General features: G+C 41.4%; 1 protein-coding gene across 1 annotated transcript in view; it reads right to left on the bottom strand.

The window, feature by feature from the left end:
* NEURL1B (neuralized E3 ubiquitin protein ligase 1B) overlaps window positions 1-20,923 on the bottom strand; it is a 73,666-nt gene that overhangs the window by 10,327 nt on the left and 42,416 nt on the right. The window contains exons 3-4 of the mRNA XM_031953673.1: window positions 8,620-9,327; window positions 2,677-2,802 (exon numbers count right to left, since the gene is read on the bottom strand). Of these exons, the coding sequence (XP_031809533.1) occupies window positions 2,677-2,802; window positions 8,620-9,327 (834 nt within the window). The remainder of the gene's footprint in view (window positions 1-2,676; window positions 2,803-8,619; window positions 9,328-20,923) is intronic.

Raw genomic sequence — 20,923 nt, 5'->3', positions numbered from 1 at the left:
GGCAAACCTTAAAACACTACTTGTTACCATTTGTACTGACCATTGTGATTACCTTTTGATGGAACTGATCTAGCATATGAATGTCCTCCTTAAAAGTGTGGTGCTCAGAACGGAACACAGTACTTCAAAAAAGTGAGTTCATCCTCTTCAAGAAAAGGTTGAACAACTAACTGTCAAGGTTTCTGTAGAGACCACGCTTGTTCAAGAAAAGGCTGGACTCAATGGCTTCTGGGGGCCATCCCAATTCTGGGATTTGGGCATAGTATTATGGCATTATTAACTCCCTTATTCAGGCTTCTTTGCTTCTATTAATTCAGGTTAAGATCATATTAGTCTTTTTGCTTGTCGTACCATAAATGTGTGTTCCTATTAAACTTGTTTTTTTTTGTTGTTGTTGTTTTTTGTTGAGGCAATTGGGGTTAAGTGACTTACCCAAGGTCACACAGCTAGGAAGTATTAAGTGTCTGAGGCAAAATTTGAACTCAGGTCCTCCTGACTTCAGAGCTGGTGCTCTATCCACTGCGCCATCTAACTGTCCCTCCTATTAAACTTGTGCTCCTTCTGTCTCTTTTCCTCTCAACTATTTTTTAGCCATTCTACTTCCTTATTCTTGTGCAGTTGATTTTTTGAATCTAGGTCAGGGTATTTACATTTATCCCTATTACACATCATTTTATTGGATTTAGTTCCTCCTGTTAGCCTTCTGAAATTTTATCTGGATCTTGAGAATCTTATCCAAGATGTCAGCCATCCCTCCCAATTTTCTGTGCCATTTGCAATTTGAATTAACATGAAAATTGTTGCTGTTCATGATCCCATGAACCACAGCACATCAGGCCCTTCTAGCCTCTCTTATCCCTCAAAACCTCTCCAAGTTTATGTTCACCATGACACCATATTTACATCTCATCCTCTACTGTCCCCTTCTCCTTTTGCCTGTAATCTTTCACAATATCAGGACCTTTTCCGGTGAGTCCCATTTTCTCATTATGTGACCAAAGTATTTAAGCTTCATCTTGAAAATTTGACTTCCCAGTGACTCACCTAAATTAGTTTCTTTAAATATTGATTGATTTGACCTCCTTGCTATCTAAGGGACTCACAAAAGTCTTCTCCAGCCCCATAATTATAAAAGCGTTGATTTGGTGGCAGTTCAGTTTCCCTTATGGGGCATCTCTTACAGCCTTAAATTACTACTGGAAAAACCACAGTTTTGACTAAATGGTCAGCAAAATGATGTCTCTCCTTTATAAATATGCTGTTCAGATTTGTCATAGCTTTCCTTCCAAGGAGCAAGTGTCTTCTAATTTCATACTTTAAGTCATCATCATCTGCAGTGATCTTTGAGCCTAAGAATTTAGAATTGATGGTGCTTTCCTTTCTTCTCCTCCTACTTGCCAGGAAGTGATGGAAACAATTGTCAAGATTTTACTTTTTTCTTTTTTAATATTAAGTTTCAAGCCAACTTTAATATTTTCCTCTTTCACCCTCATCAAGAAGCTTCTTAATCCCTTCTTATTTTTTTGCCATTAGAAGCATGATAAATAAGTCTTTATTCAAGTTATTGATAAAGTCAAATAGAACCAGACCAGGAGATTCTCTGCCCAGGCCAACATTATTGGATTCTTGACCCTGGATTCCTCCCTTCCATATTCTCTTTATTTTTTATTCCTCTTCCCTACTCATGCTTCTTCTCTCTCTGAACAGTGCTACTCCAATGCTATTACTTTTTCTCCCCAAATGGCTTGCTCTGTACCCATGGTCTGAGAGAAAAACAACAGGAGTGTGATTTTGCCTTCATATTCCTTTCTACGCGGGTCACACAAGTTTTGTTGAACAGTTTTCCCAGCAGTACTGGTGCATAGCTGGGAAAATAAACTCTCAACAAACCCTACATTCACTTCTTTATTGATAGGTGGGAGAGTTTATGAACCATTTAAATTTAAACCAATCCAAATAGAATTTCTCTAAAGACTGAACTCCATCTAGGAAATAGGAAAACCATAGGTATATAGTTTCCCTGTGATTGCCATGTAATTCATATATATATGTTGTTTTATAACACTGCCATATATAACTTACATTAAATTGCTTACAATTGCACATTTATATATGACAACCAAAAAACCCCTAATGTAATCTTAATCTGAAGGAGAGAAGAGAGATCTTAACATACTATGAAAAGTGAATATTAAAAATTGTCTTTCCATGTAATTGGAAAAAATAAAATACTATTAAAATAATTTTAATACATATATGTATATTATATACACACACATATATACCTCTATGTGTATGTATATATATGTATATACAGTCTCTTCTCAAGTAATTTCCAACTAACAATTGTATTATTACTGTCCTTTTGGTCAGTCAACAAGAGTTTATTAACTACCTACTCCACGCCAGGTACTGTACAAAGTGCTGCTTTGGGCCTTGTTTTTAGATTTTCTCTTCCCATTTCCCAGCATCACTGATGGCATAACTACACCTGAGAGGATAGCAGAGGTGGGAATGTCACACAGGGAGAGTGCAAGAAGGGAACTGGGACAGCAAACAAAATGTCCTTGGACAAGACCTCAGAAAATACGGTTTTAGCTTGAATGGGAAGGTGACTCTTAAAGTGACAGCCTCAGACCACCCCCCGAACTGCTCTGAATTCAAAGGGCTCCTTACCCAGTGAGGACTCAGAAGCTGAGGAGGACCTGTTCACACTGAAGGCCATGTCTGAGTCACTGTCGTACTGTGAGCCGCTGGGGGATCCTGAGGGAGAAGCAGTCACTGGGCTAGACTGCAATGTACCTACAAAAGCAAAGGCAGAAAAAAAAAGTCAGGCAGCTGCAGCTGGATAAACCTCAGAGGTGGAATTCCTCTCACCAAGATCAAAATATTCCTTATCCACATCATCATCACTGAGGAGGAAATGGATTTGGAAGGAGAAGATCTGGGTTCAAATGTTGCTTCTTGTGGGTCAGCCACTCAACCTCCTTAAATCTAAGTGTCTCCTTCTATAAAATAAGGTTTATACTATGTAGTCAGTTTGCCCCCTGGAGTTGTTGGGGAAAAGGGTTTATTATTATTATTAATGATAATAATTCAATTGAATTTACACTTAATTTGATTTAAATTTGATAACAGTAACAACAATAACAACAACAATAATAATAATAGGTATGCTATTGGCTTGAGAGTCAAATGAACTTGGTCAATGTGAGCATTTATACTTCAGAAATCAGGACTTGATTTATTGTTTTGTTGATTGTGTAAAGATTTAAGAAAATGATGGAACAGATAATAATGCAAATTAAATTTAAAAATGTTTCCCATTTTGGAGAGCCATGTTACAGCACATCCTGGAAAAATATACATTTATACAGTGCCGTAAAGTTTGTAAAACACTTTAGTTATGTTGTCTCAATTGATTCTCACAACAAACTGATCAAATATGTACTATTATAATTTTTTTTACAAATGAGGAAACTGAGGCAAACAGAGGCTAACTGCTTTGCCCAAGTGATTTGCCAGATATCCACAGCTAGTAAATATCTGACAACAAATTAGAATTCAGAGCTTCCTGATTCCAAGTCCAATGCTGTATAATCAAATTTTATTTACTTTATTTATTCTTTGTTGTATCTTTTGATAAACTCTAACCTCTTCAAGGAGAGAGTCTTGTGGTATACCTTGTCCAGTCTCCTCCAGGTGCAAGTTATGGGAGCTTAAAGAATAAAGGCAGGAGTAGTTCCCAGGTAACATGTCAGTCTCTATCATCTCATTGTTAGACATCACATACTCACTAGTTTTCCCCAATTCATTTCTGTTCCACCTAACACTTTAACAGAAACAGCAGTGGTAGCTCATGGCCACTCTGTGTTTTAAGGTGATTTTCTTCATAGCAGATCTCTGAGGTAGCCAGTACAAGCTACCTATTTTGACAGGTGAGGAAACTGAATTTGAGCAGCCAAGGTAGCCGTGTCAGGATGAGATTGTTCAGAGCTCTTGGGACTCACATAGGTTGGAAGCCAACATGGGATTACCTGGGGCAGCCCAGCGTCCTGGCTCCTAACGGACTGTAGGTAACAAATGTCTGGCCCGGGGGTCTGCTGCCATCTTTTTTTCTAGATTGGTGGGAAGGGGTGTCACCTGCTGAAACGTTCCTCCAGACACTTCCAGCTTCTCAGCCCTGATACCTCTCCCACTGTCCTTCTGCTTCCCAAGTCTGAAGAAGCCAAGCAGTGTCAGAGGGGTCATGAGCCCAGGGATATGGAGACTAGGGTGTGTGGGGTGCGGGGCAGAAGGCAGTGGTGAAGCACAGAGACACACAGAGCAGCGACTGCGTTGGCTGGGTCTGAATCTGTCCACTTGCCCAGAGCTAAAACAGGTATTTCAATCAGGTGTTCTGGACCTGGTCTAGTCCCAGCTAGATTGGGAACTCCTAGAGGGAAGGGTTCAAGTCTCTGGCTTCTTTACTCTCTTTGAGGATATGCTGTTTTGCACTTTTCATTTATGCATCAAAGTCTGTGTTAGCATGTTGCTTACTTTTCAATTAACATCTCAGTTTTATATACTGAAGCAGTGTTTTGGACAATACACAGTGAATGCTATGGGGGATGACCAGGGCTCACAGGGAGCCAAATGGCAGCATATTAAAGAGAAGCTCAAGGTACCAAAATGTGGTATGAGTGAAAAAGGGACTGGGTGGATAGTGGACAGCGCTAGACCTAGAGTCATGAAGACCTGAATTACATTTACAAGCTCCATGATCCTGGGCAACTTACCCTTTGCTTGCCTCAGTTTCTTCATATGTAAAATGGGGATCATAAGAACCCCTTCCTCACAAGGTTGCGGTGAGGATCAAATGAGCTAACAATTATAAAACTAATAATTGCATAGTATCTGGTACCTATTAAGCCCTATATAAATTATTATTATTGTTTATTTCATATTATATGATAATATTACATATTATTGTTTATTATTTATTATCATCATCATCCCAGAGTCAGTACATCTGCTGCTTTACTGTTTGAGTGACACTAGGCACTGTTTTCCTTGTTTGGTCTCAGTTTTCTTATTTGTATATGAAGAGAGTTGGGCCAGAGCAGTAGTTTTTATATTTTTCATGTTCTAGACTCCTTGGGGAGACTGGTGAAGTCTGCAGGCTCTTTCTTAGAAGAATGATTTTAAATGCATAAATAAAAATGCCTAGGATTACAAAGGAAACCAAAGGAAACAAAGTGAAAATAAAGCTATTTTCCCCCCATCAAAGTTAATTGAAATCCATCCATAACTTGTCCCTTTTCCCCCAAGAATTCTGGACTAAATAAGTGATGGCTAAGCCTCTTCTAACCTTAAATTCTATGTTCTTCTATTTCCTCCTGAATTGTCAGCTCTTTCTGCTGAGCCATTTTCTCCCACTCAGGCTCAGGTGCTGGGGAGGTGAAGAAAAAAAGAACTGATGAATGAAGAACTTTGTCTTATTCAACTCTTCCAAGCAGGGAAGGCAGCCTCTCTCTTGCCATCTGCCAGGAGCAGGGAAGGCTCAGGCGAGTCACAGCAGCTGCTGCTGCCTCAGCATTCAGTTTTCAGGTCAGCAGGTGGATGAGCAGGGAGGGAGCCTTCAATTAATCAGTAAGTATTGGCTGACTTTCTACTGCGACTGAGCTCGCTATCTTGGGGGTCCAATTCACAATGGCAGATTGAATAGATATTAAATTAGGGGTTCTTAACCTGTGGTCTTTGAATTAATTTTTTAATTAATATAATTAACTACCTACATATTCTATTTTATGCATTTAAAAACATTATTCTGATAAAGGATCCATTGTCTTTTCTACACATTTTACCAGGCATACTGATAAATAAATCAACAAAGGGGTTCATGCTGCTAAAAGAGAAAGCAAATATATACTTTGAGGAAGTAAAAAAGAGAAATGAAGGTCCAACATAGATAAAAATATTTATAGCAGCAATTATCTGTACTAGTAAAAAAAAATGAAATAATAATGGTTAATATTTATGCAGCACTTTAAGGTTTTACAAATCTCATTTGATCCTTACAACATCTCTTGGGAAGGAAGTACTATTGCTATCCCCATTTTGTAGATAAGGAAACTGAGGTAAGCAGCAATTAAGTGACTTCAATCAAAAAAGGCTTCAATCAAGAGCAGGGAGGATTCAGTTTTGTTTTCCTGTCTTTTTCCCAGAAATGACTGATATTAAGACAAAAAGCATTCATTAAAAACTTACTATGAAGCATTAGGGAAAAAAAATAACTAGATAGTAAGCTCTTGCCATCACTATGGCAACATAATTGCCACATTCTGTACTTTTAGAAGGCTCTGAGAACTGACACAATGGGAGGGTTAGGACAGAGTTATGGTCCAGAATAATAGATCATGAAGTGGTCCAGGCCATGAACTTGAATCACAGTCTGGAGAGAGCCCAGGAGACATCTATTTCAGTTTTTCACAAACAAGGATCTCTTCTCTGATATTCCTGCCAAGCAGGCATCCACCCGTCTCATCTGAAGACCTTTAGTGAAGGGTGACCTCTCCCTCCTAAAGCGGCCCCAGCCTGCTAGTGGTTAGGGATAAGAAGTTTTCCCTCTCTGCACATTCTCCTAGCCCCTCACCCCAGGGCCAAGTCAAACAAATCTCACCCCACCATTGACATAACAGTTACCCCAATCCCTGCCCTCAGAAAGTCTCGTCTTCTTTCTTTAGTTCCTTCAAAATATTCTCATGTGGCCTGGTCTCCAATTCCCTGCCTACCCGGCTCACATTCTTTTAAGGAGGCTTGTGACCTCTTTGAGGGCAGGAGCTATCTTTAGTCTCTTTTTTGGATCCCTAGCACTTAGCATTGTGCCTGGCACATAGTGGGTGTTTAACAAACAGTTACTGGCAATAGTTTGTTGTCAATATCCTCCATACAGTGTGATGCTAAGGACTAAACACAATGCTCAAAGATGTTTGATGAGAGTAGGGATTGGTGACCCAATCTCCTCCCTCACTCTGGGCATTCTATTCCTCGATGCAAATGAAGGTCATATTCAATTTTGATTTTTCATCTGCATATTTCATTGCTTATTCATATTGCATTTGCAATCAAAAGAAATCCTTGAAATGAGAAGACCTACAATCAAGGGAGCCTTGACTCCCTTGATGTCAGAGGGAAACACATAAGTAAAACGAAATCTAGGCTAAATATTTGGGATAAAGACAAAAGGACCAAATATAATACAAATGATGGGTTATATTTCTAGGGCACTTTAAGGTTTATAAAATGCTTTCCCTTACACACACCCCTACGCACACCACCACATCCTCCCTCACACAAACCTACTAAAAGGTTAATATGATTCTCACTATTTTATGGCAGAAGAGTGGTGAAATGGCTTGCCTTAAGTCACACAACTAGTAAATGGTAGATCCGGTGTCCTGACTCGGAAGGCCTGAGTCCTTTGAACTATTTCATGTTTTGATAAATCAATAGGGAAATCCATGAAAAATCCCCCTGGGTATTGACAGATAGGAAGAAATGAAATTTATAAGTGACAGGGCAGTCCAATATCACAGAAAGGTTACTAGGTTGCAAAGGATCTGGGTTCAAATACCAGAGTTGATTACTTGTGTGATCAATTAATCAATCCACAGGTATTTAAATATCTGCCTCAAGGCCTGGTGGGAAGCTAAGGGAGGACAAGACAAAAGTCAAACAGTTCTTATCCTTGAGGAATTTATGATCTAGTGAAGGTGCCCATACAATATAGGCCCATACAAAATAGATATAAGATAGTTTGGGAAGGGGAGGGGGAGCCACTAGCAGCTGGGGGAGCCAGGAAAGGCCTCCTGGAAGAGGTGGCATGTGAGCTGAGCCTAGAAGAAAGCTAGGATCCTAAGAGGCAGGGATGAGGAGGAAGGATATGGACGGAGGAGATGAAGGATGTCACATGCAAGAAATAGCCAGAAAGCCAATCAGAGGAGTTTATATTCGACCCTACAGGTTTTCATTCACTTTCTCTGCTCAGTCTCCTCAACTAGAAAATGAGGGGACCGAATTAGATAACTTGGGAGTGTGTATATATAGTGTTTATATAGTGTAAGTGAGCAACTTCAGCATTGTTACACAAATAGATCACATTTCATCAGGATTCAGATAAGCATTTTACATCATATTCATCTACAAATATGTTTTCTGTCTCCTTTTTCCTATTATATTGTTGGATCCTTGAAATCAGTGACCGTGTGTTGATAATAATAATAGATTATTTATTAAGCTATATAAACAAACATACAATAAGTGTGTATGTATATTTAAATTAAAAATTATTATACATGTTAATAATCAATAACTTTATCATCTTATTACATATTGATTTATATAATACCTACTCTGTGCCAGTTACTGTGCTAAGTGTTTTACAGATGTTATTATTTGTATCCCTCTAGTCCTAACTTTTTGCAGAGGGTAAGCAAGTAATAAATATTTGTTGAATTGGATCTTCCTAGTGTCCTTAGCCAGCAGGCAGACAAAAATGTTGCAATATGGCAGCAGCCAAATAAAAAAAATTAGCTATGTGAAATGGGGGGAAATCTGGCGGTGTCCCACACAACTTACCCAAAATCTTGAGCTGATTGATAACTCCGTGAATTGTAAAAAACACCCAGAGGGACTGTGAGGTATCCACGCACATCAGCATTCCTCGGTTGTTGCCATTGACGCCGTGGTGCACTTCCCCGTTTGGCAAGACCATGAAATTGAGGACATCCCCACTGTTGAGGATGGGGAACGCTCGGTAGACCACCCAGTACTCCTTGCGATCCAACAGGGAGTCAGGATCCGCCGGGAGCTCATTGGTCCTTAAGGTCCCCGGGTCACAGGAAGTGATGCCAAAGGAGAGAGCCCCATAATAGGGCAGCCCCAAGTGTCCGACCTCCACAAAGAGGCTCTCCCCGATGTGCAAAGGCCGGTCCGAAAACACCAAGGTCCTGTTGCTCTCCTGCCAATTGGTGCAGGCGGCCATGCGGTCCTGAGAGAAAGTGACGTCGGGCCCTCGGGTGGGGTGGAAGTGGAGGTCGGTATCTAGGAAGGCTGGGACTCCATGACCCCGAGAGCGCCTGCTGGGACAACAGGGTATAACGTGGTTGTCTGTGGACACTCCTGGGACCCGGCTCAGGTTCAGGTTGCTGATTTTGGCTACTACCTGGTTGTTCTCCAGTTCATTGTTGTTGAAGTTGGCCGAGTCGTGGTTACTTTGTGGGATGCAAGTGCTGAAGCGAGTGTTGCTGAGACGAGAGGAGGCCATGGTCTCGGCAAACATGCTATCTGTGGTCAAATTACAAGAAGGCAAGAATTAAAAGCTGCGCCCCACCTGGACAAATGCATGCTTAATATTCTCCATTTTTTCTTTTCTTTTTTTTTTTTTTATTTTTTCCAGTAAATTTATTTATTTTTTAATATACATTACTTCATGAATCATTTTGGGAGAGAAAAATCCAAAAAACTATGGGAGAGATTAAAAAAAAAAAAGTGAACATAGCACATGTTGATTTACATTGAAATCTAAGAAGATCTAGGAAAGATCTTCTAAGAAGAAATTTTTCTGGATGCAGATAACATTTTCTGTCCGAAGTTTATCGGGATGGCTTTGTATATTTGCATTTTTTCAATTTTTACTACCCCTTCTACAAGTTATCTTTTAGCCTGACCAGGAATATTGGTCAACAAGCCCAAATCATGTCCCTTCTGAATGGGAAAAAAATGCATTTATTAAATGCCTAATGGCACTGTTCTCAGTGCTCAAGATACAGATACAAGCAAGCAAGACAATTCCTGCCCTCAAGGAGCTTACATTCTAATACTTTTGAAAAAAAGTTATATAGTATGGAAGAGGTCATAAAGTCGATCAAGATAAAAAAAAATCAATAATAAATTTTTCATTCAATTCTTTCAATTGTATACAAATCTCTGTGACCCCTACTTGGCAGAGATACTGGAATAGTTTGTCATTTTCTTCTCCAGATCATTTGACAGATGAGGAAACTGAGGCACACAGGATAAAGTGACCTGTCTAGGGTCATACAGCCGGTAACCATCTGAGGCCAGCTTTGAATTCAGTCCTTTCTGCCTCCAGAAAGTCCAGAGTTCTATCCACGGTATATAACCAACCAAACATAGGCTCAAAGAGCTAGCCCTAACCCTACTTTAAAGATACCTAAACTAATTCAGAGGGACACATAGGTGTGGTGCAGTGGACAGAACACAGGCTATGAGAATCAGGAAGACTCATCTTCCCGAGTTCAAATCCAGCCTCAGACACTTACTAGTGTTTGACCCTTGCCAGGTCGCTGACTGTTTGCCTCAGTTTCCTCATCTGTAAATGTTAAATTACTCCAGTATCTTTGCCCAAAAAACCAAAATGGGGCCATAAAGAGTCAGACATGACTGGAAAATGACCGACCAACAGCAACTTAAGTGAGCACAACCAAACTCCAAACATCCCAGGCAGAGTCCAAAAGCCCTGGAGAGTGAGGAAATGCTTCATAACAGCCCGAGAGAAGAATAGAGCATCTGAGAGCCAAAGTCGGCCGACGCCAAAAGACTTTCGCCTGGTGTCCCGTAGGCTAATGTGGAGCCAGGGGAGGAAGCAGGAACTCTTCAGTGGCTGGGTAGGGTGGGGCTCGCCTGGCCTGTATCCTTGGCTAGTTCCACCCTTTGTACTGAGGCCAGAATCATCTCGCTTATTCAAAGATTTGGTCATAGATTATAGGATCATAAACTCCGAGCTGAAAGGCATCTCAGGGGCCATCTACAATAATCCCTCCATCTTTCAGATGAAGAAAGTTAGTTCTGAGGATTCTGCCCGTTTTACAGACGGGGAAATTGAAGCTGAGACTTAGCCACCCAAGAGCACACAGAGGCAAAATTCAAACCCATCGCCTGTGACCTTCCTGCTGTCCTGCACGTTGGGCCCTTGTTTATCCACTGAGTAAGTCTGAGCTCCTCAGCCTGGCTTTCAAGGCGCTCCCTGCCCTGGTACCATCACCCTTTCCAACTAGTCTCATATGCTGCCCACACCCTGTGCCCTAGCCAAAGCAGACAGCTCTCTGCCCTCAACACACCCCGCCGTCTCAGGGTTCCCTGCCTTGCTCCCACTGTTCCCTCTGCCTGGGATAACCTCCTTCCCCATTCTGCTGCTTCAGCCATTCTGCAAGGTTCAACTGCAAAACTTCCTCCCCCGGGAAGCCTCTGCCGCTGGGAGGACAGTTGTCCCCTCTCGGACTTCTCAGAGCATCCTGTTAGGGACGCCCCACGCTGCTCCTGCAGTCCTGCTCCACAAGAGTTCTGGGAGGGCAGAAAGCACATTTTATCTAAGCTTTTCGTTTCCCACACGCACACTGCGTTACACAGACATGTCCCTCCAGGAGAGTCACAGCTGGATGTCCTGGAAATCGCATGTATAACGTCCATTTGCAATCACATGCCCGTCCAGGTCTGCCCAACTGGAGTGGGCGTCAAACTTAGAAGCGTTTCCTTATGTAGGGTAAAGGACATGTTGCCATTAGGAAAAAAATGAGAGCCACAGGTCGACTATAATGTCTCAAAGGGGCCTAATAAAGCAGTCTGTGTGGGCTAAGTAAAGTCCATAGATTCATTCAATAAGCATTTAGAAATCACCTATTAACTGCCAAAGCTAGAAGTGCCAGGCCTGCAATCAGGAAGAACTGAGCTCAAATCTGCCCCCAGACACTTATAATCTATAATCCTGGGCAATCATTTGACCCTTTTGCCTCAGTTTCCTCATCCGTAAATAATCTGGAGAAGGAAATGGTAAATCACTCAAGTATCTTTGCCAAGTAAACTCTAAACTGAATCACAAAAAGTTGAATTAAACCCAGACAACTGAACAAACTACCACAACAAGGGAGTGAGCACAATTCCCTTTAGGTTAGCAACTACTGAGAATTTCGGGGTCCTCTATTATATCACAGCACAGCAGAGACAGTGTGGAATACTGGAAGGGATGCAGAATTGGGAGTCAGAGAACCTGGCTTTGAACACTAGCTCTTCCATCAACTCCTTGTGCCTCAGGATAAATCACATTGCCTCAGTTTCCTCATTTGTCAAAGAAAAGGCTTACATTAGATGATTTTGAAAGTTCTCCTGATTAATGTTCTATTATCATCTAATTCTAAACTAAGCACTAAATCAAAAAGGAATCAACAAATGTTTAGGCCAGCTTTGCTGGGAATTATAGAAGGAGTAAGTAAATATAAAGATATAATTCCAAAAAGAAAAAAGACATCATTCCTGCCCCCAGGGAACTTATAGTCTGGATAGGGAGACAAGATATCAATCTACAAAAAGCTAAATAACACAGTATGATAATACCAACAATAATATGTCCATTACATAGCACTCTGAAGTACACAAATAACTTTGTCTATAACCTAAATAACCTCTGTGAGGTAGACAGATATAATAAAAAGTATGACTAATTGCCAAGTAAGAGACCTAGTCAATACTGTGAGGTCAGAGGAAGCAGAGGAGATAGGAATGAGGCAGGATTTGAAGTAGGGGGGCCTGGCTTCTACCTGCTACTTGTATAAAGTCTGCAAATCCCTTCATCTCTCTAGGCATTAAATTCCTACTCCATAAGATGATGTTGGAAAAAATAATCTCTAAGTCTTCTTCCAGGTCTAAATTTATTCATTCATAAATCTAGCTCTGGAATGGACTTCAGAAAGACATTTAGCAAGACTCCCTCATTTTATGGATGGGGAAAGTAATTTAAATGACTTAATATTTACATCCACAGATTAAATGAATTGCCCCAAGGTCATATAGGTGGTAGCAGAGATGGCTAAATCAATGTTCTTTCCTCTGTACTAAGATGTGTTGTTAGATGTATTCAAATCCCACTGCTGACACCTAAAATCTGTATAACCTTGCATAAGTCACATAACCATGTAGACACGATTAGTCTATATGGTCTCTGAGGCCCTTCCCAATTCTAGATCTTTGATTCCTCGGAGGGAGAAGATGATTCAGGGTGGCAAGGAATGGCCCTAGCCTTCTAATCTCCACCTCCCTGGATGGACACAGAAAATAGTTGACTCCATTTAATATCACTACCAGTAGCCTCTCTTTACTTTTTTTAGTTCGAAAAACTAGAATGTACTTCCACCAACAACCAAATTTCACTGAAGAAAGAAATGACAAAAAATAGAATCAGAGGCAGCTTGAACTTATCATTATCTACCATTCTTTCACAGAATTTAGAACATTATTTTCATCCAAGGCCTGAGATTCCAAGGTAGACTTATTTGGGTATTTGATTTTTTTTTAATTTTAATCAAAGATGATGAACATACATGAAAAGACAAGACAGCTCTGAGATACATGACTATCCAAAGCTTCCATAGTAATCTGAGTAACGGAAGCTGCAGATTCCAAAGGAAAGAGTCATCTGTGATAAGCAGTATACTCACACAGGATGAAAGGGGATCATCACCTGACCATTTTAAGAACCTCATAAATCCACCTCGGAGCAGGTATTTGGCCTGTGGGACTCTTGGCATTTCATTCTCACTGGTCCAATACTAAATATTTCTATCAGAAGGAACTAGGGGATACAGTGGACAGAGCATGGTCTCCCTGACCTTGGGAAATCTATCCTGACAGTTAGTTGTATGATCCTGAGCAAGAGTCACACAACTTATGCCTATAACACCTCCAATCCTCTGCCTTTCTAAGTTTCCTCAACTGTAAAATGGGGACAATAATAGTATTTATCTCCCAGAGTTGTTATGAAGATCAAATGAGTTAACATTTAAATCACTTTAAACCTTAAAGTGCTATATCAATGCTAATTGCTTTTATTTTTGTTGTTGTTAACAGTATCTCCTTTCCGGTGGTCAAAAATCTTTCAGGGAGAACTTTGGCAAAAAGAGTAAAGGCATAAAATGCCTTTTAAATAAGACAGATTACATAGGTTTGCTCTGAAGCCCTCTCAGCTAAGAAAGTGGAGGGTTTTAAATACTTCTTCCCAAACTCCAATAAGAGTAAGTGAGAGAGAACAGGTGATATTTCTTTAGTCCTTTACAGTCTCAAAAGCACTTTACAGGACCTTCAACCTACATGAAGTTTGTAGATGAGGAAATTGGAGCTTAAAGAGGTTAAATTATTTGCTCATAAGTCAAAACTAATAAATATCAGCCAGGGCTCAAACCTAGTTTCACAAGTTTTTCACTACACAATGATGCTTCTCATGAAAGAATCTCAACCTAACGTATTTAGCCTTTTCCTTCACCGAAGACAAATCATGAAATCACATGAACTGGAATAGACCTTTCAGGTCATACAGTTCTACCCACTTTACAGAAGAGAAATTGAGCCTTGAGGATGTTAAGGGACTTCACCAATGTAACACAGCTGGGATTTGGACCCAGTGCCAGTTTAGATTCTCTTTTTCTTCATCTTCATTTTCTCCATCCAGCAGTGAAAGAAAAACTCTTCCCTTCTATCATCCCCCTATTTCTACATTCATTATATATTTGATGTGTGGGGCATAATAAATAACATTTTAACCTTGAAGCTGGGAAAACTGTGTAGAAGGGATCCTGGGTTCTCCAGGTGATGCCAGTAGAGGATAGGGGTCTTTGATCTGTTGGGTATCACTCAACAGTGATTTCCCAGCTTTATTGAAGCGTCCCTCCAAAAAGCCAGAAAATAATAGGGTTGCATGTGCTGTAGGTTACAGAACCCTACTCTTGACCCATAGAGTAAAGGAGTCTGGGAAAGGCTTAAGGGTCAAAGTTCAAATGATGGGTGGAAACTAGGTGATTGGGACATCTGGACAAGAATGCAAGATTGCTGTCCTCATTATGCAAGAGTTCCCCCAGGCAAAAAATATCCTTAGGAAATGCTGGCTGGAGGACAGGAATCCAATTCTACCTGATTCTCTCACTTTCTTTTTTTTTTTTTTTAAAGCTCAGATACCTCCCTCCAACTCATAATCATCTCTGACTTTAGCACTCCTGTTTCCCTAGTGTTTCTAACCTGACAAATCTCAGTCTTGGATCAACCCCACTTCTGGTTTCTTTTATTCCTTTTTTTTTTCTTTTTTTTTTTCCTGCAGAGCAGAAGAAAGTCTTAAGGTGACCTGGTCTTCTAAAAACTCATGCTTTCTGTAAACAGCTGTACCTAGTCAATGCAGCTCCCTCTTTAACTCCTTGGGCACCACAGCATCAGCTGCCCGGGCCCCTCCTATAGAAGGAATTTAACTAGTTGGCTGAAGAATAAAACTCTTCGCTAACTCTCTTCCATCTTTTCCTTCCTCTTCCTCCCTTCTTTTCTCATCCTCTTTCCACTTCTTTCTGTCTTTCTCTGTCTCTCTGTCTTTCTCTCTTCTCTGTCTCCCTTCCTCTCTTTCTCTCTGCCTCAGTTTGTCTCTCTCTCTCTCTCTCTGTCCTTGTCTCCTCTCTGTCTCTCTCTCCCTCCCCCTATCTCACTCTCTCCTCTCTCTGCCTCAGTCTCTCTCTCCCTCTCCCTTTCTCTCTCCCTGTCTGTCTCTGTCTGTCTCTCTCCTTTTCTGTCCCTATATGTCTGTCTTTTTCTCTCTGTCTCTGTCTGTCTCCCTGCCTGTTTCGTTATCTCTCTCTCTGTGTGTCTCTCTCTGTTCCTGTCTGTCTCACTCTCTGTGTCTCTCTCTCCCCCCTCCCCCATCCCTGTCTGTCTGTCTGTCTCTTTCTCTTTCTCCTCCTCTCTCTCCCCCTCTTTCTTTCTTTCTCCCTCTTTCTGTCCGTCTTTCTGTCTGTCTCTTTGTCTCTCTGTCTCTTTGTCTCTCTCCCCCCATCCCCCTTGTGTCTCTGTTTTGGTCTCACATTCTCTCCTTCTGCCTCTCCTTTTCCCTTCCCCTCCCCTTCATTCCCTCTCTTTGGAACATTCTCAAAGCCACTTGACTTTGCCTACGAGATGAACACACCCTTTTTTTCTGCTCTCACGTCCCACTTCTTCGTCTAAGAATTCAGCAATTCATGCTTAGGTTCTTACAAGCTTCCCAGCCATGAACCCCCCCCCCCCCCCCCCCCCCTCCCCCCACCCCTCCTCGGCCTTGTTTCCTTGTACAGGCTCCCACCTCCCATCTCCATTTTGCATGGGCTATGCATCCCTCTTGTCTGGAATGTGCTCCCTCCTCACCTCCATCTCATAAATTCCCTTGCTTCCTGCAAACCACAGCTGCACCACATGTCCTACGTGAGGCCTTATGGCCTTCCCTCCCCACCTTCTCTCAGAGGATCTCTCACTGTCCCCTGTTTCCTTTTGCAGACTTGTAACCTCCCTGAGGGCAGGCTGCTCCATTTCTCTGTATTCTCCAGCTGGCACTTAGAAAGCATTTAGTACAGGCTTGTTGGCTGATTATCTTGATGGAGACAAGCCCGATGTAGTTGCCTGGAGAGAGGGTTGGCCTTGGATGCACACTGAATTAGAATCCCATCTCAGACATACTTGCTGCGTGATAGCCTCTTTGGGTCTCAATTTCATCTGTGGCGTGAGTGGGATGGAACTGATGACAGCTGGGGTCCTTTCTAGTTTTCTGTGATGCTTTGGGCGTCTTCATCTCTGACTCCACTTGGCCCTACCTGCAGCTACCAGAACACCCTCCCACAAATCACTGCTTATGCAAGCAACCTTGATGACAACCTTCCTTCCCTTCCCAGACTCCTTCTGTGAGATCCCAGCTTCTTGGCCTTGGCACCCAAGGCTTCCAATGAAATGTTCTTTTTTTAATCATCCTACCTCTTCCCACTTTGACCAAATCCTGTTCTTGTTATTTAATTCAACTTCAATATTAACCACCTGCTCTGAGCTGGGGAGGGGGGTAGTCACCGAGAAAGAGATGACCCACACTCCACTTTTCAGGGGGGTGGGGCACTCCCCAAATTGGGTCTGATCTCCTCTGTTGAAGGGGAGAGTCGGGAGTCTCCCTGGGGGGGGTCAGGCAAGCTTCATGGAAAATCTGATAGCTAGCTTGTCTGTTCACCTTGGTGACTTTGTGCATTCCCTTTACTCCACTTAAAATGCTTTCACTCTTTCCACCAAACCATAAAATGCTTAAACAAACAGAGTAATTCATATTTACAAAGCACTTTATGGTTTGGTGACTGCCTCATAATAGCCTTAAGGAGGTCAGTACCACAAACATGATCATCCTTATTTAACAGATGAAGAAATTCAGGTTAAGTGACTCCTTCACAGTCCCCCAGATAGTAAGTGCCAGACTTCAGTCCCCAGACTCCCATGCCGATTCTGCTCCAAGCATACATTACTGCCTCCCAATTATCCTAACACTCCTGGGAGCCCCCCAACAATTATTTGTCCCTTGGGGCTAGCGCACTCTTTGCATACAGAGCCTCCTTGACCCCACATCCTTCATTTGAGCATATGATCCAGTTTGGTATGTGTGCATATGTGAGAGTAGTACTGGAAGGGGAGAGGAAAAAATAAGTTGATGAGAAAGGGAAAGAGGATGAGGGGGGAAAGGGGAGAGCCAGAAAGGAGACAACTCATACCTTTAGAGTTGCAATGAACCTTATAAGCTGTCTGATCCAAGCCTTCATTTTACAGATGAGTAAATTGAGATACAGAAAAGTTAAGTGATTTGCTCAGTCACACAGACTATAAATTCATCCTCTTTTCTTTGTACTTTATCTCTGATGGAGATCTGTGTTTCCATAGCTTCTTTTCAGAAGTCCTTCTGTATTCCTTTAATTCCAAGTCATGCAGATATGTCTAGTCTATGGACACCACACGTGGCCCTTTTCCTTTATACTCTGGCATGTTCAGTTCTTCAAAAGAATCCAGAAGCAAAAGCCACCATTGGCCCTTTGTGGAAGACTTTTATAGATCATCCTACATCGGGCTCATCTTAAACCTAAGCCAATTAAACTTCAGAAGAACGCTTTTGTCCCATAAAAGTATAAAAGATGAAAAAATAATTTTGGACAGAGCTGAACTTGTCTGGGGTGGGTATCAGTGAGGGATCTGGATCTAAGGGAGATCTGCAACACTAAGCCTTCTAGGAATGCTTCAACTGGCAGGTTACACCCTAGAGGTATCACTTTCTCTTTGCCCAATTCCTTCCACCATGTAGGAAATTCAAGGTAGTCTCATTGTGAAGAAAAAAATAACAACGGTCTTGGATTCAGAAGACTTAGTTTTGAATCCCAGTCCTGCCATTTACTCCCCATGTGTAGTCACATCAAGCAGGAAAGTATGTGTTAAATGTTTCCTACATGCCAGACACTATGCTAAAGGGAATACAAAAATAGGCAAAAATACAGTGCCTGGCTTAGAGGGTGAAGGGGTGAAATGGGTGAAACAATGTATAAATAAGTAGGTAGACAGCAGATCCATAGAATAGATGGAAAGTGTTCTTCCATTATTAGCACTGGAGAAGAGCTATTGGAAGAGATGGTATTTGAGCTCAGTCTTTGAGTAAGGAAAGAAATTTGAGTGAATTAGGGAAGATAGGAGGTGGAGGCAAAGGGAAAGAACATTTCAGGTATTGGGGACACTTAGAGCAAAGGAGATTTTTGAAAAAGCATCATATTTAAGGAACTATAAGTAAGTAGATATAGTTGACTTATAGGGTATCTGGAAAATGGGTATGAAAGAAAATTGAAAAGTAAAAAGGCAACAGGTTATGAAGAGCTTTAAATGCCAAACAAAGGAGTTTATATTCAATCCTACTGTTAAAAGGGAGCTATTAGAACGGGGTATATGGAAGGATGACCAATGCCTTGGAAAGAGCATCTTGACAGCTGACTGCAGGATAAACTGGAATGGAGAAAGATTTGAAACTATAGAGATTAGTTACTAGACTATTGAAATAGTCTAGGTAAGATTAATAATGAGGGCTCTGGGAGTGGAGAGAAGGGGACATATAATAGCTATCAAGACGGCAGAAGTGACAAGATTTGGCAACAGATTGGATATGTGCAATGCATGAGACTGAGAATCAAGAATGATAGTGAGATTGTGAGCTTGGGTAACTGAGAGGATGGTGACAACAGGAGGGAAGTTATTAGGAAGAGGGGAAAAGTGAGTTTTGTTCTGGACAATGTGAGATGTTTATGGGACATCGTTGGGAGATATCCAAAAGGCAGTTGGTGATGGGGCTGGAGCTTAGGAAGGACAATTCGGCAAAGGAATGGATATATGGATCTAAAAATAAATCATCTGCCCAGAGTTGATTTAGTAAACTCATAAGAGTTGATAAGATCAATAAGTGAGACAGCTTACAGAATCAGAACATAATAGTGCCACAGAAACCTAGAGAGGGAAAAGTATTCAAAAAGAGAGGGTGGTCAATGATTTCAAATGCTATAGAGAGGCCAAGATGGATCAAGATTGAGAAAAGGTCCTTAGATTTGGCAATAAAGATATTGGTAACTTTGGAGAGAGTAGTTTTATTTGAATGATAGGGATGGAAGTCAGATTGCAGAGGGACTTAGATGGGAGTGAGAGGAACATAAGTAAAAGAGATATGTATTGATGGCTTACTCCAGGAGTTTACATGTGAAGGAGAGGGAAGGTATGGGACAATAACTAGTTGGGTTAGTCATTTTCCTTCTGTAAACTTCAATTTCTTCATCTGTAAAATGGATGTAAAAATTAGTCATGATGCCTCTAGGATAAAAAAATTAATGCCTGTCTTCAGCTCTTAAAGCCCCACAAAATTCTGACCAACTTTCCACCCTCACTGGACATTACTCCTCCTCCTCCATTCCATGATCCAGCTAAATTGGCCCTTTTCTATTCCTCACAGTGGACATTCCATCTTCTGTTTCCACAACTTTACGGCGATTGTCCCACATGCCTGAAATTGACTTTTTCCTTATCTCTACCTCTAAGAAACTCTTTAGTCTTCTTAAGGTGCTGTTTAAGTCACATCTTCTAAGTAAAATCTTCCCTGATTCCTCCCTCCCAAACTACACTATATCATATCATATTCTCATTTCATCCATTCATTTCCCTGGGTTAAGGTATATATGCAAGTACCTCTGGAGGAGATACCAGATTATTACCAGAACAGGGACTCTTTTGAACCTTTCCAAATGAAGTTAGTTGGTCTGCAGACCTCTATTCTTGAGGGGCAGAAAGGGAATGAAGGGAGAAACATGGGGCCAACAATAGGGATCCTTAAATTAGATCTCACTCTATACACAGACACTGAGCACCAAAGAGTGAGTGTAAATATGATGGGAAGGGACCACTAGAAATGTGGTCTCCAAAGTGGGGTCCAAGGGCACTCATTGGTGGGGAGATGGCTCTATCCCACAGAAGGCACACTCATCATTTGGAGAGTGGGAAGATTGGCAATAATAGTGCAAGTGGAATGTAGCCTATCTTAGGGCTTGTCTCCATGCAAACTATAATGGAGACAATACCTATCTAAATAACTATAATACTATGTATACCATTACCCACCAAGACACTTTCACTTTGCCAGCTCTCTCCATCATACAACCTCCATCTTTTTTCAGTTTCTCAGAGTATATAACCTAATTCCTATCTGGGCCTATATTATTGCAGCTGCACAGGGACCACTGGAAAAATTCCTGTTCCCCAGCACTCTGCTCCCCAGATGACCTTGTAGCATAGAAAGCTCTTCTTTCTGGGAAATGACTGGCAAGGCCCCATTTTTCATTTTGGATAGGAGAGTGAGGTACAAAGAATGAGCAGCCATGGTGGTCTCGTGCATTGGATGGAAGATCTCACTACTTTATTATTCCTCCTCAATCTGCCCACCTTCCCTATCAGAGTTGAGGGCACCCTATCCCTCTAGTTACCCAGGTTGGCGTCATCTTCCACCCCCTCACTTTCTGGCCACATGCAATCAAAAGCCAAATTTCTG

Source organism: Sarcophilus harrisii, chromosome 2 (genome assembly GCF_902635505.1).
Source record: "Sarcophilus harrisii chromosome 2, mSarHar1.11, whole genome shotgun sequence".
Lineage (NCBI taxonomy): Eukaryota > Metazoa > Chordata > Mammalia > Dasyuromorphia > Dasyuridae > Sarcophilus > Sarcophilus harrisii.
Note: the sequence above shows the minus strand (reverse complement) of the source record. Positions and strands in the feature narration are given on the sequence as shown.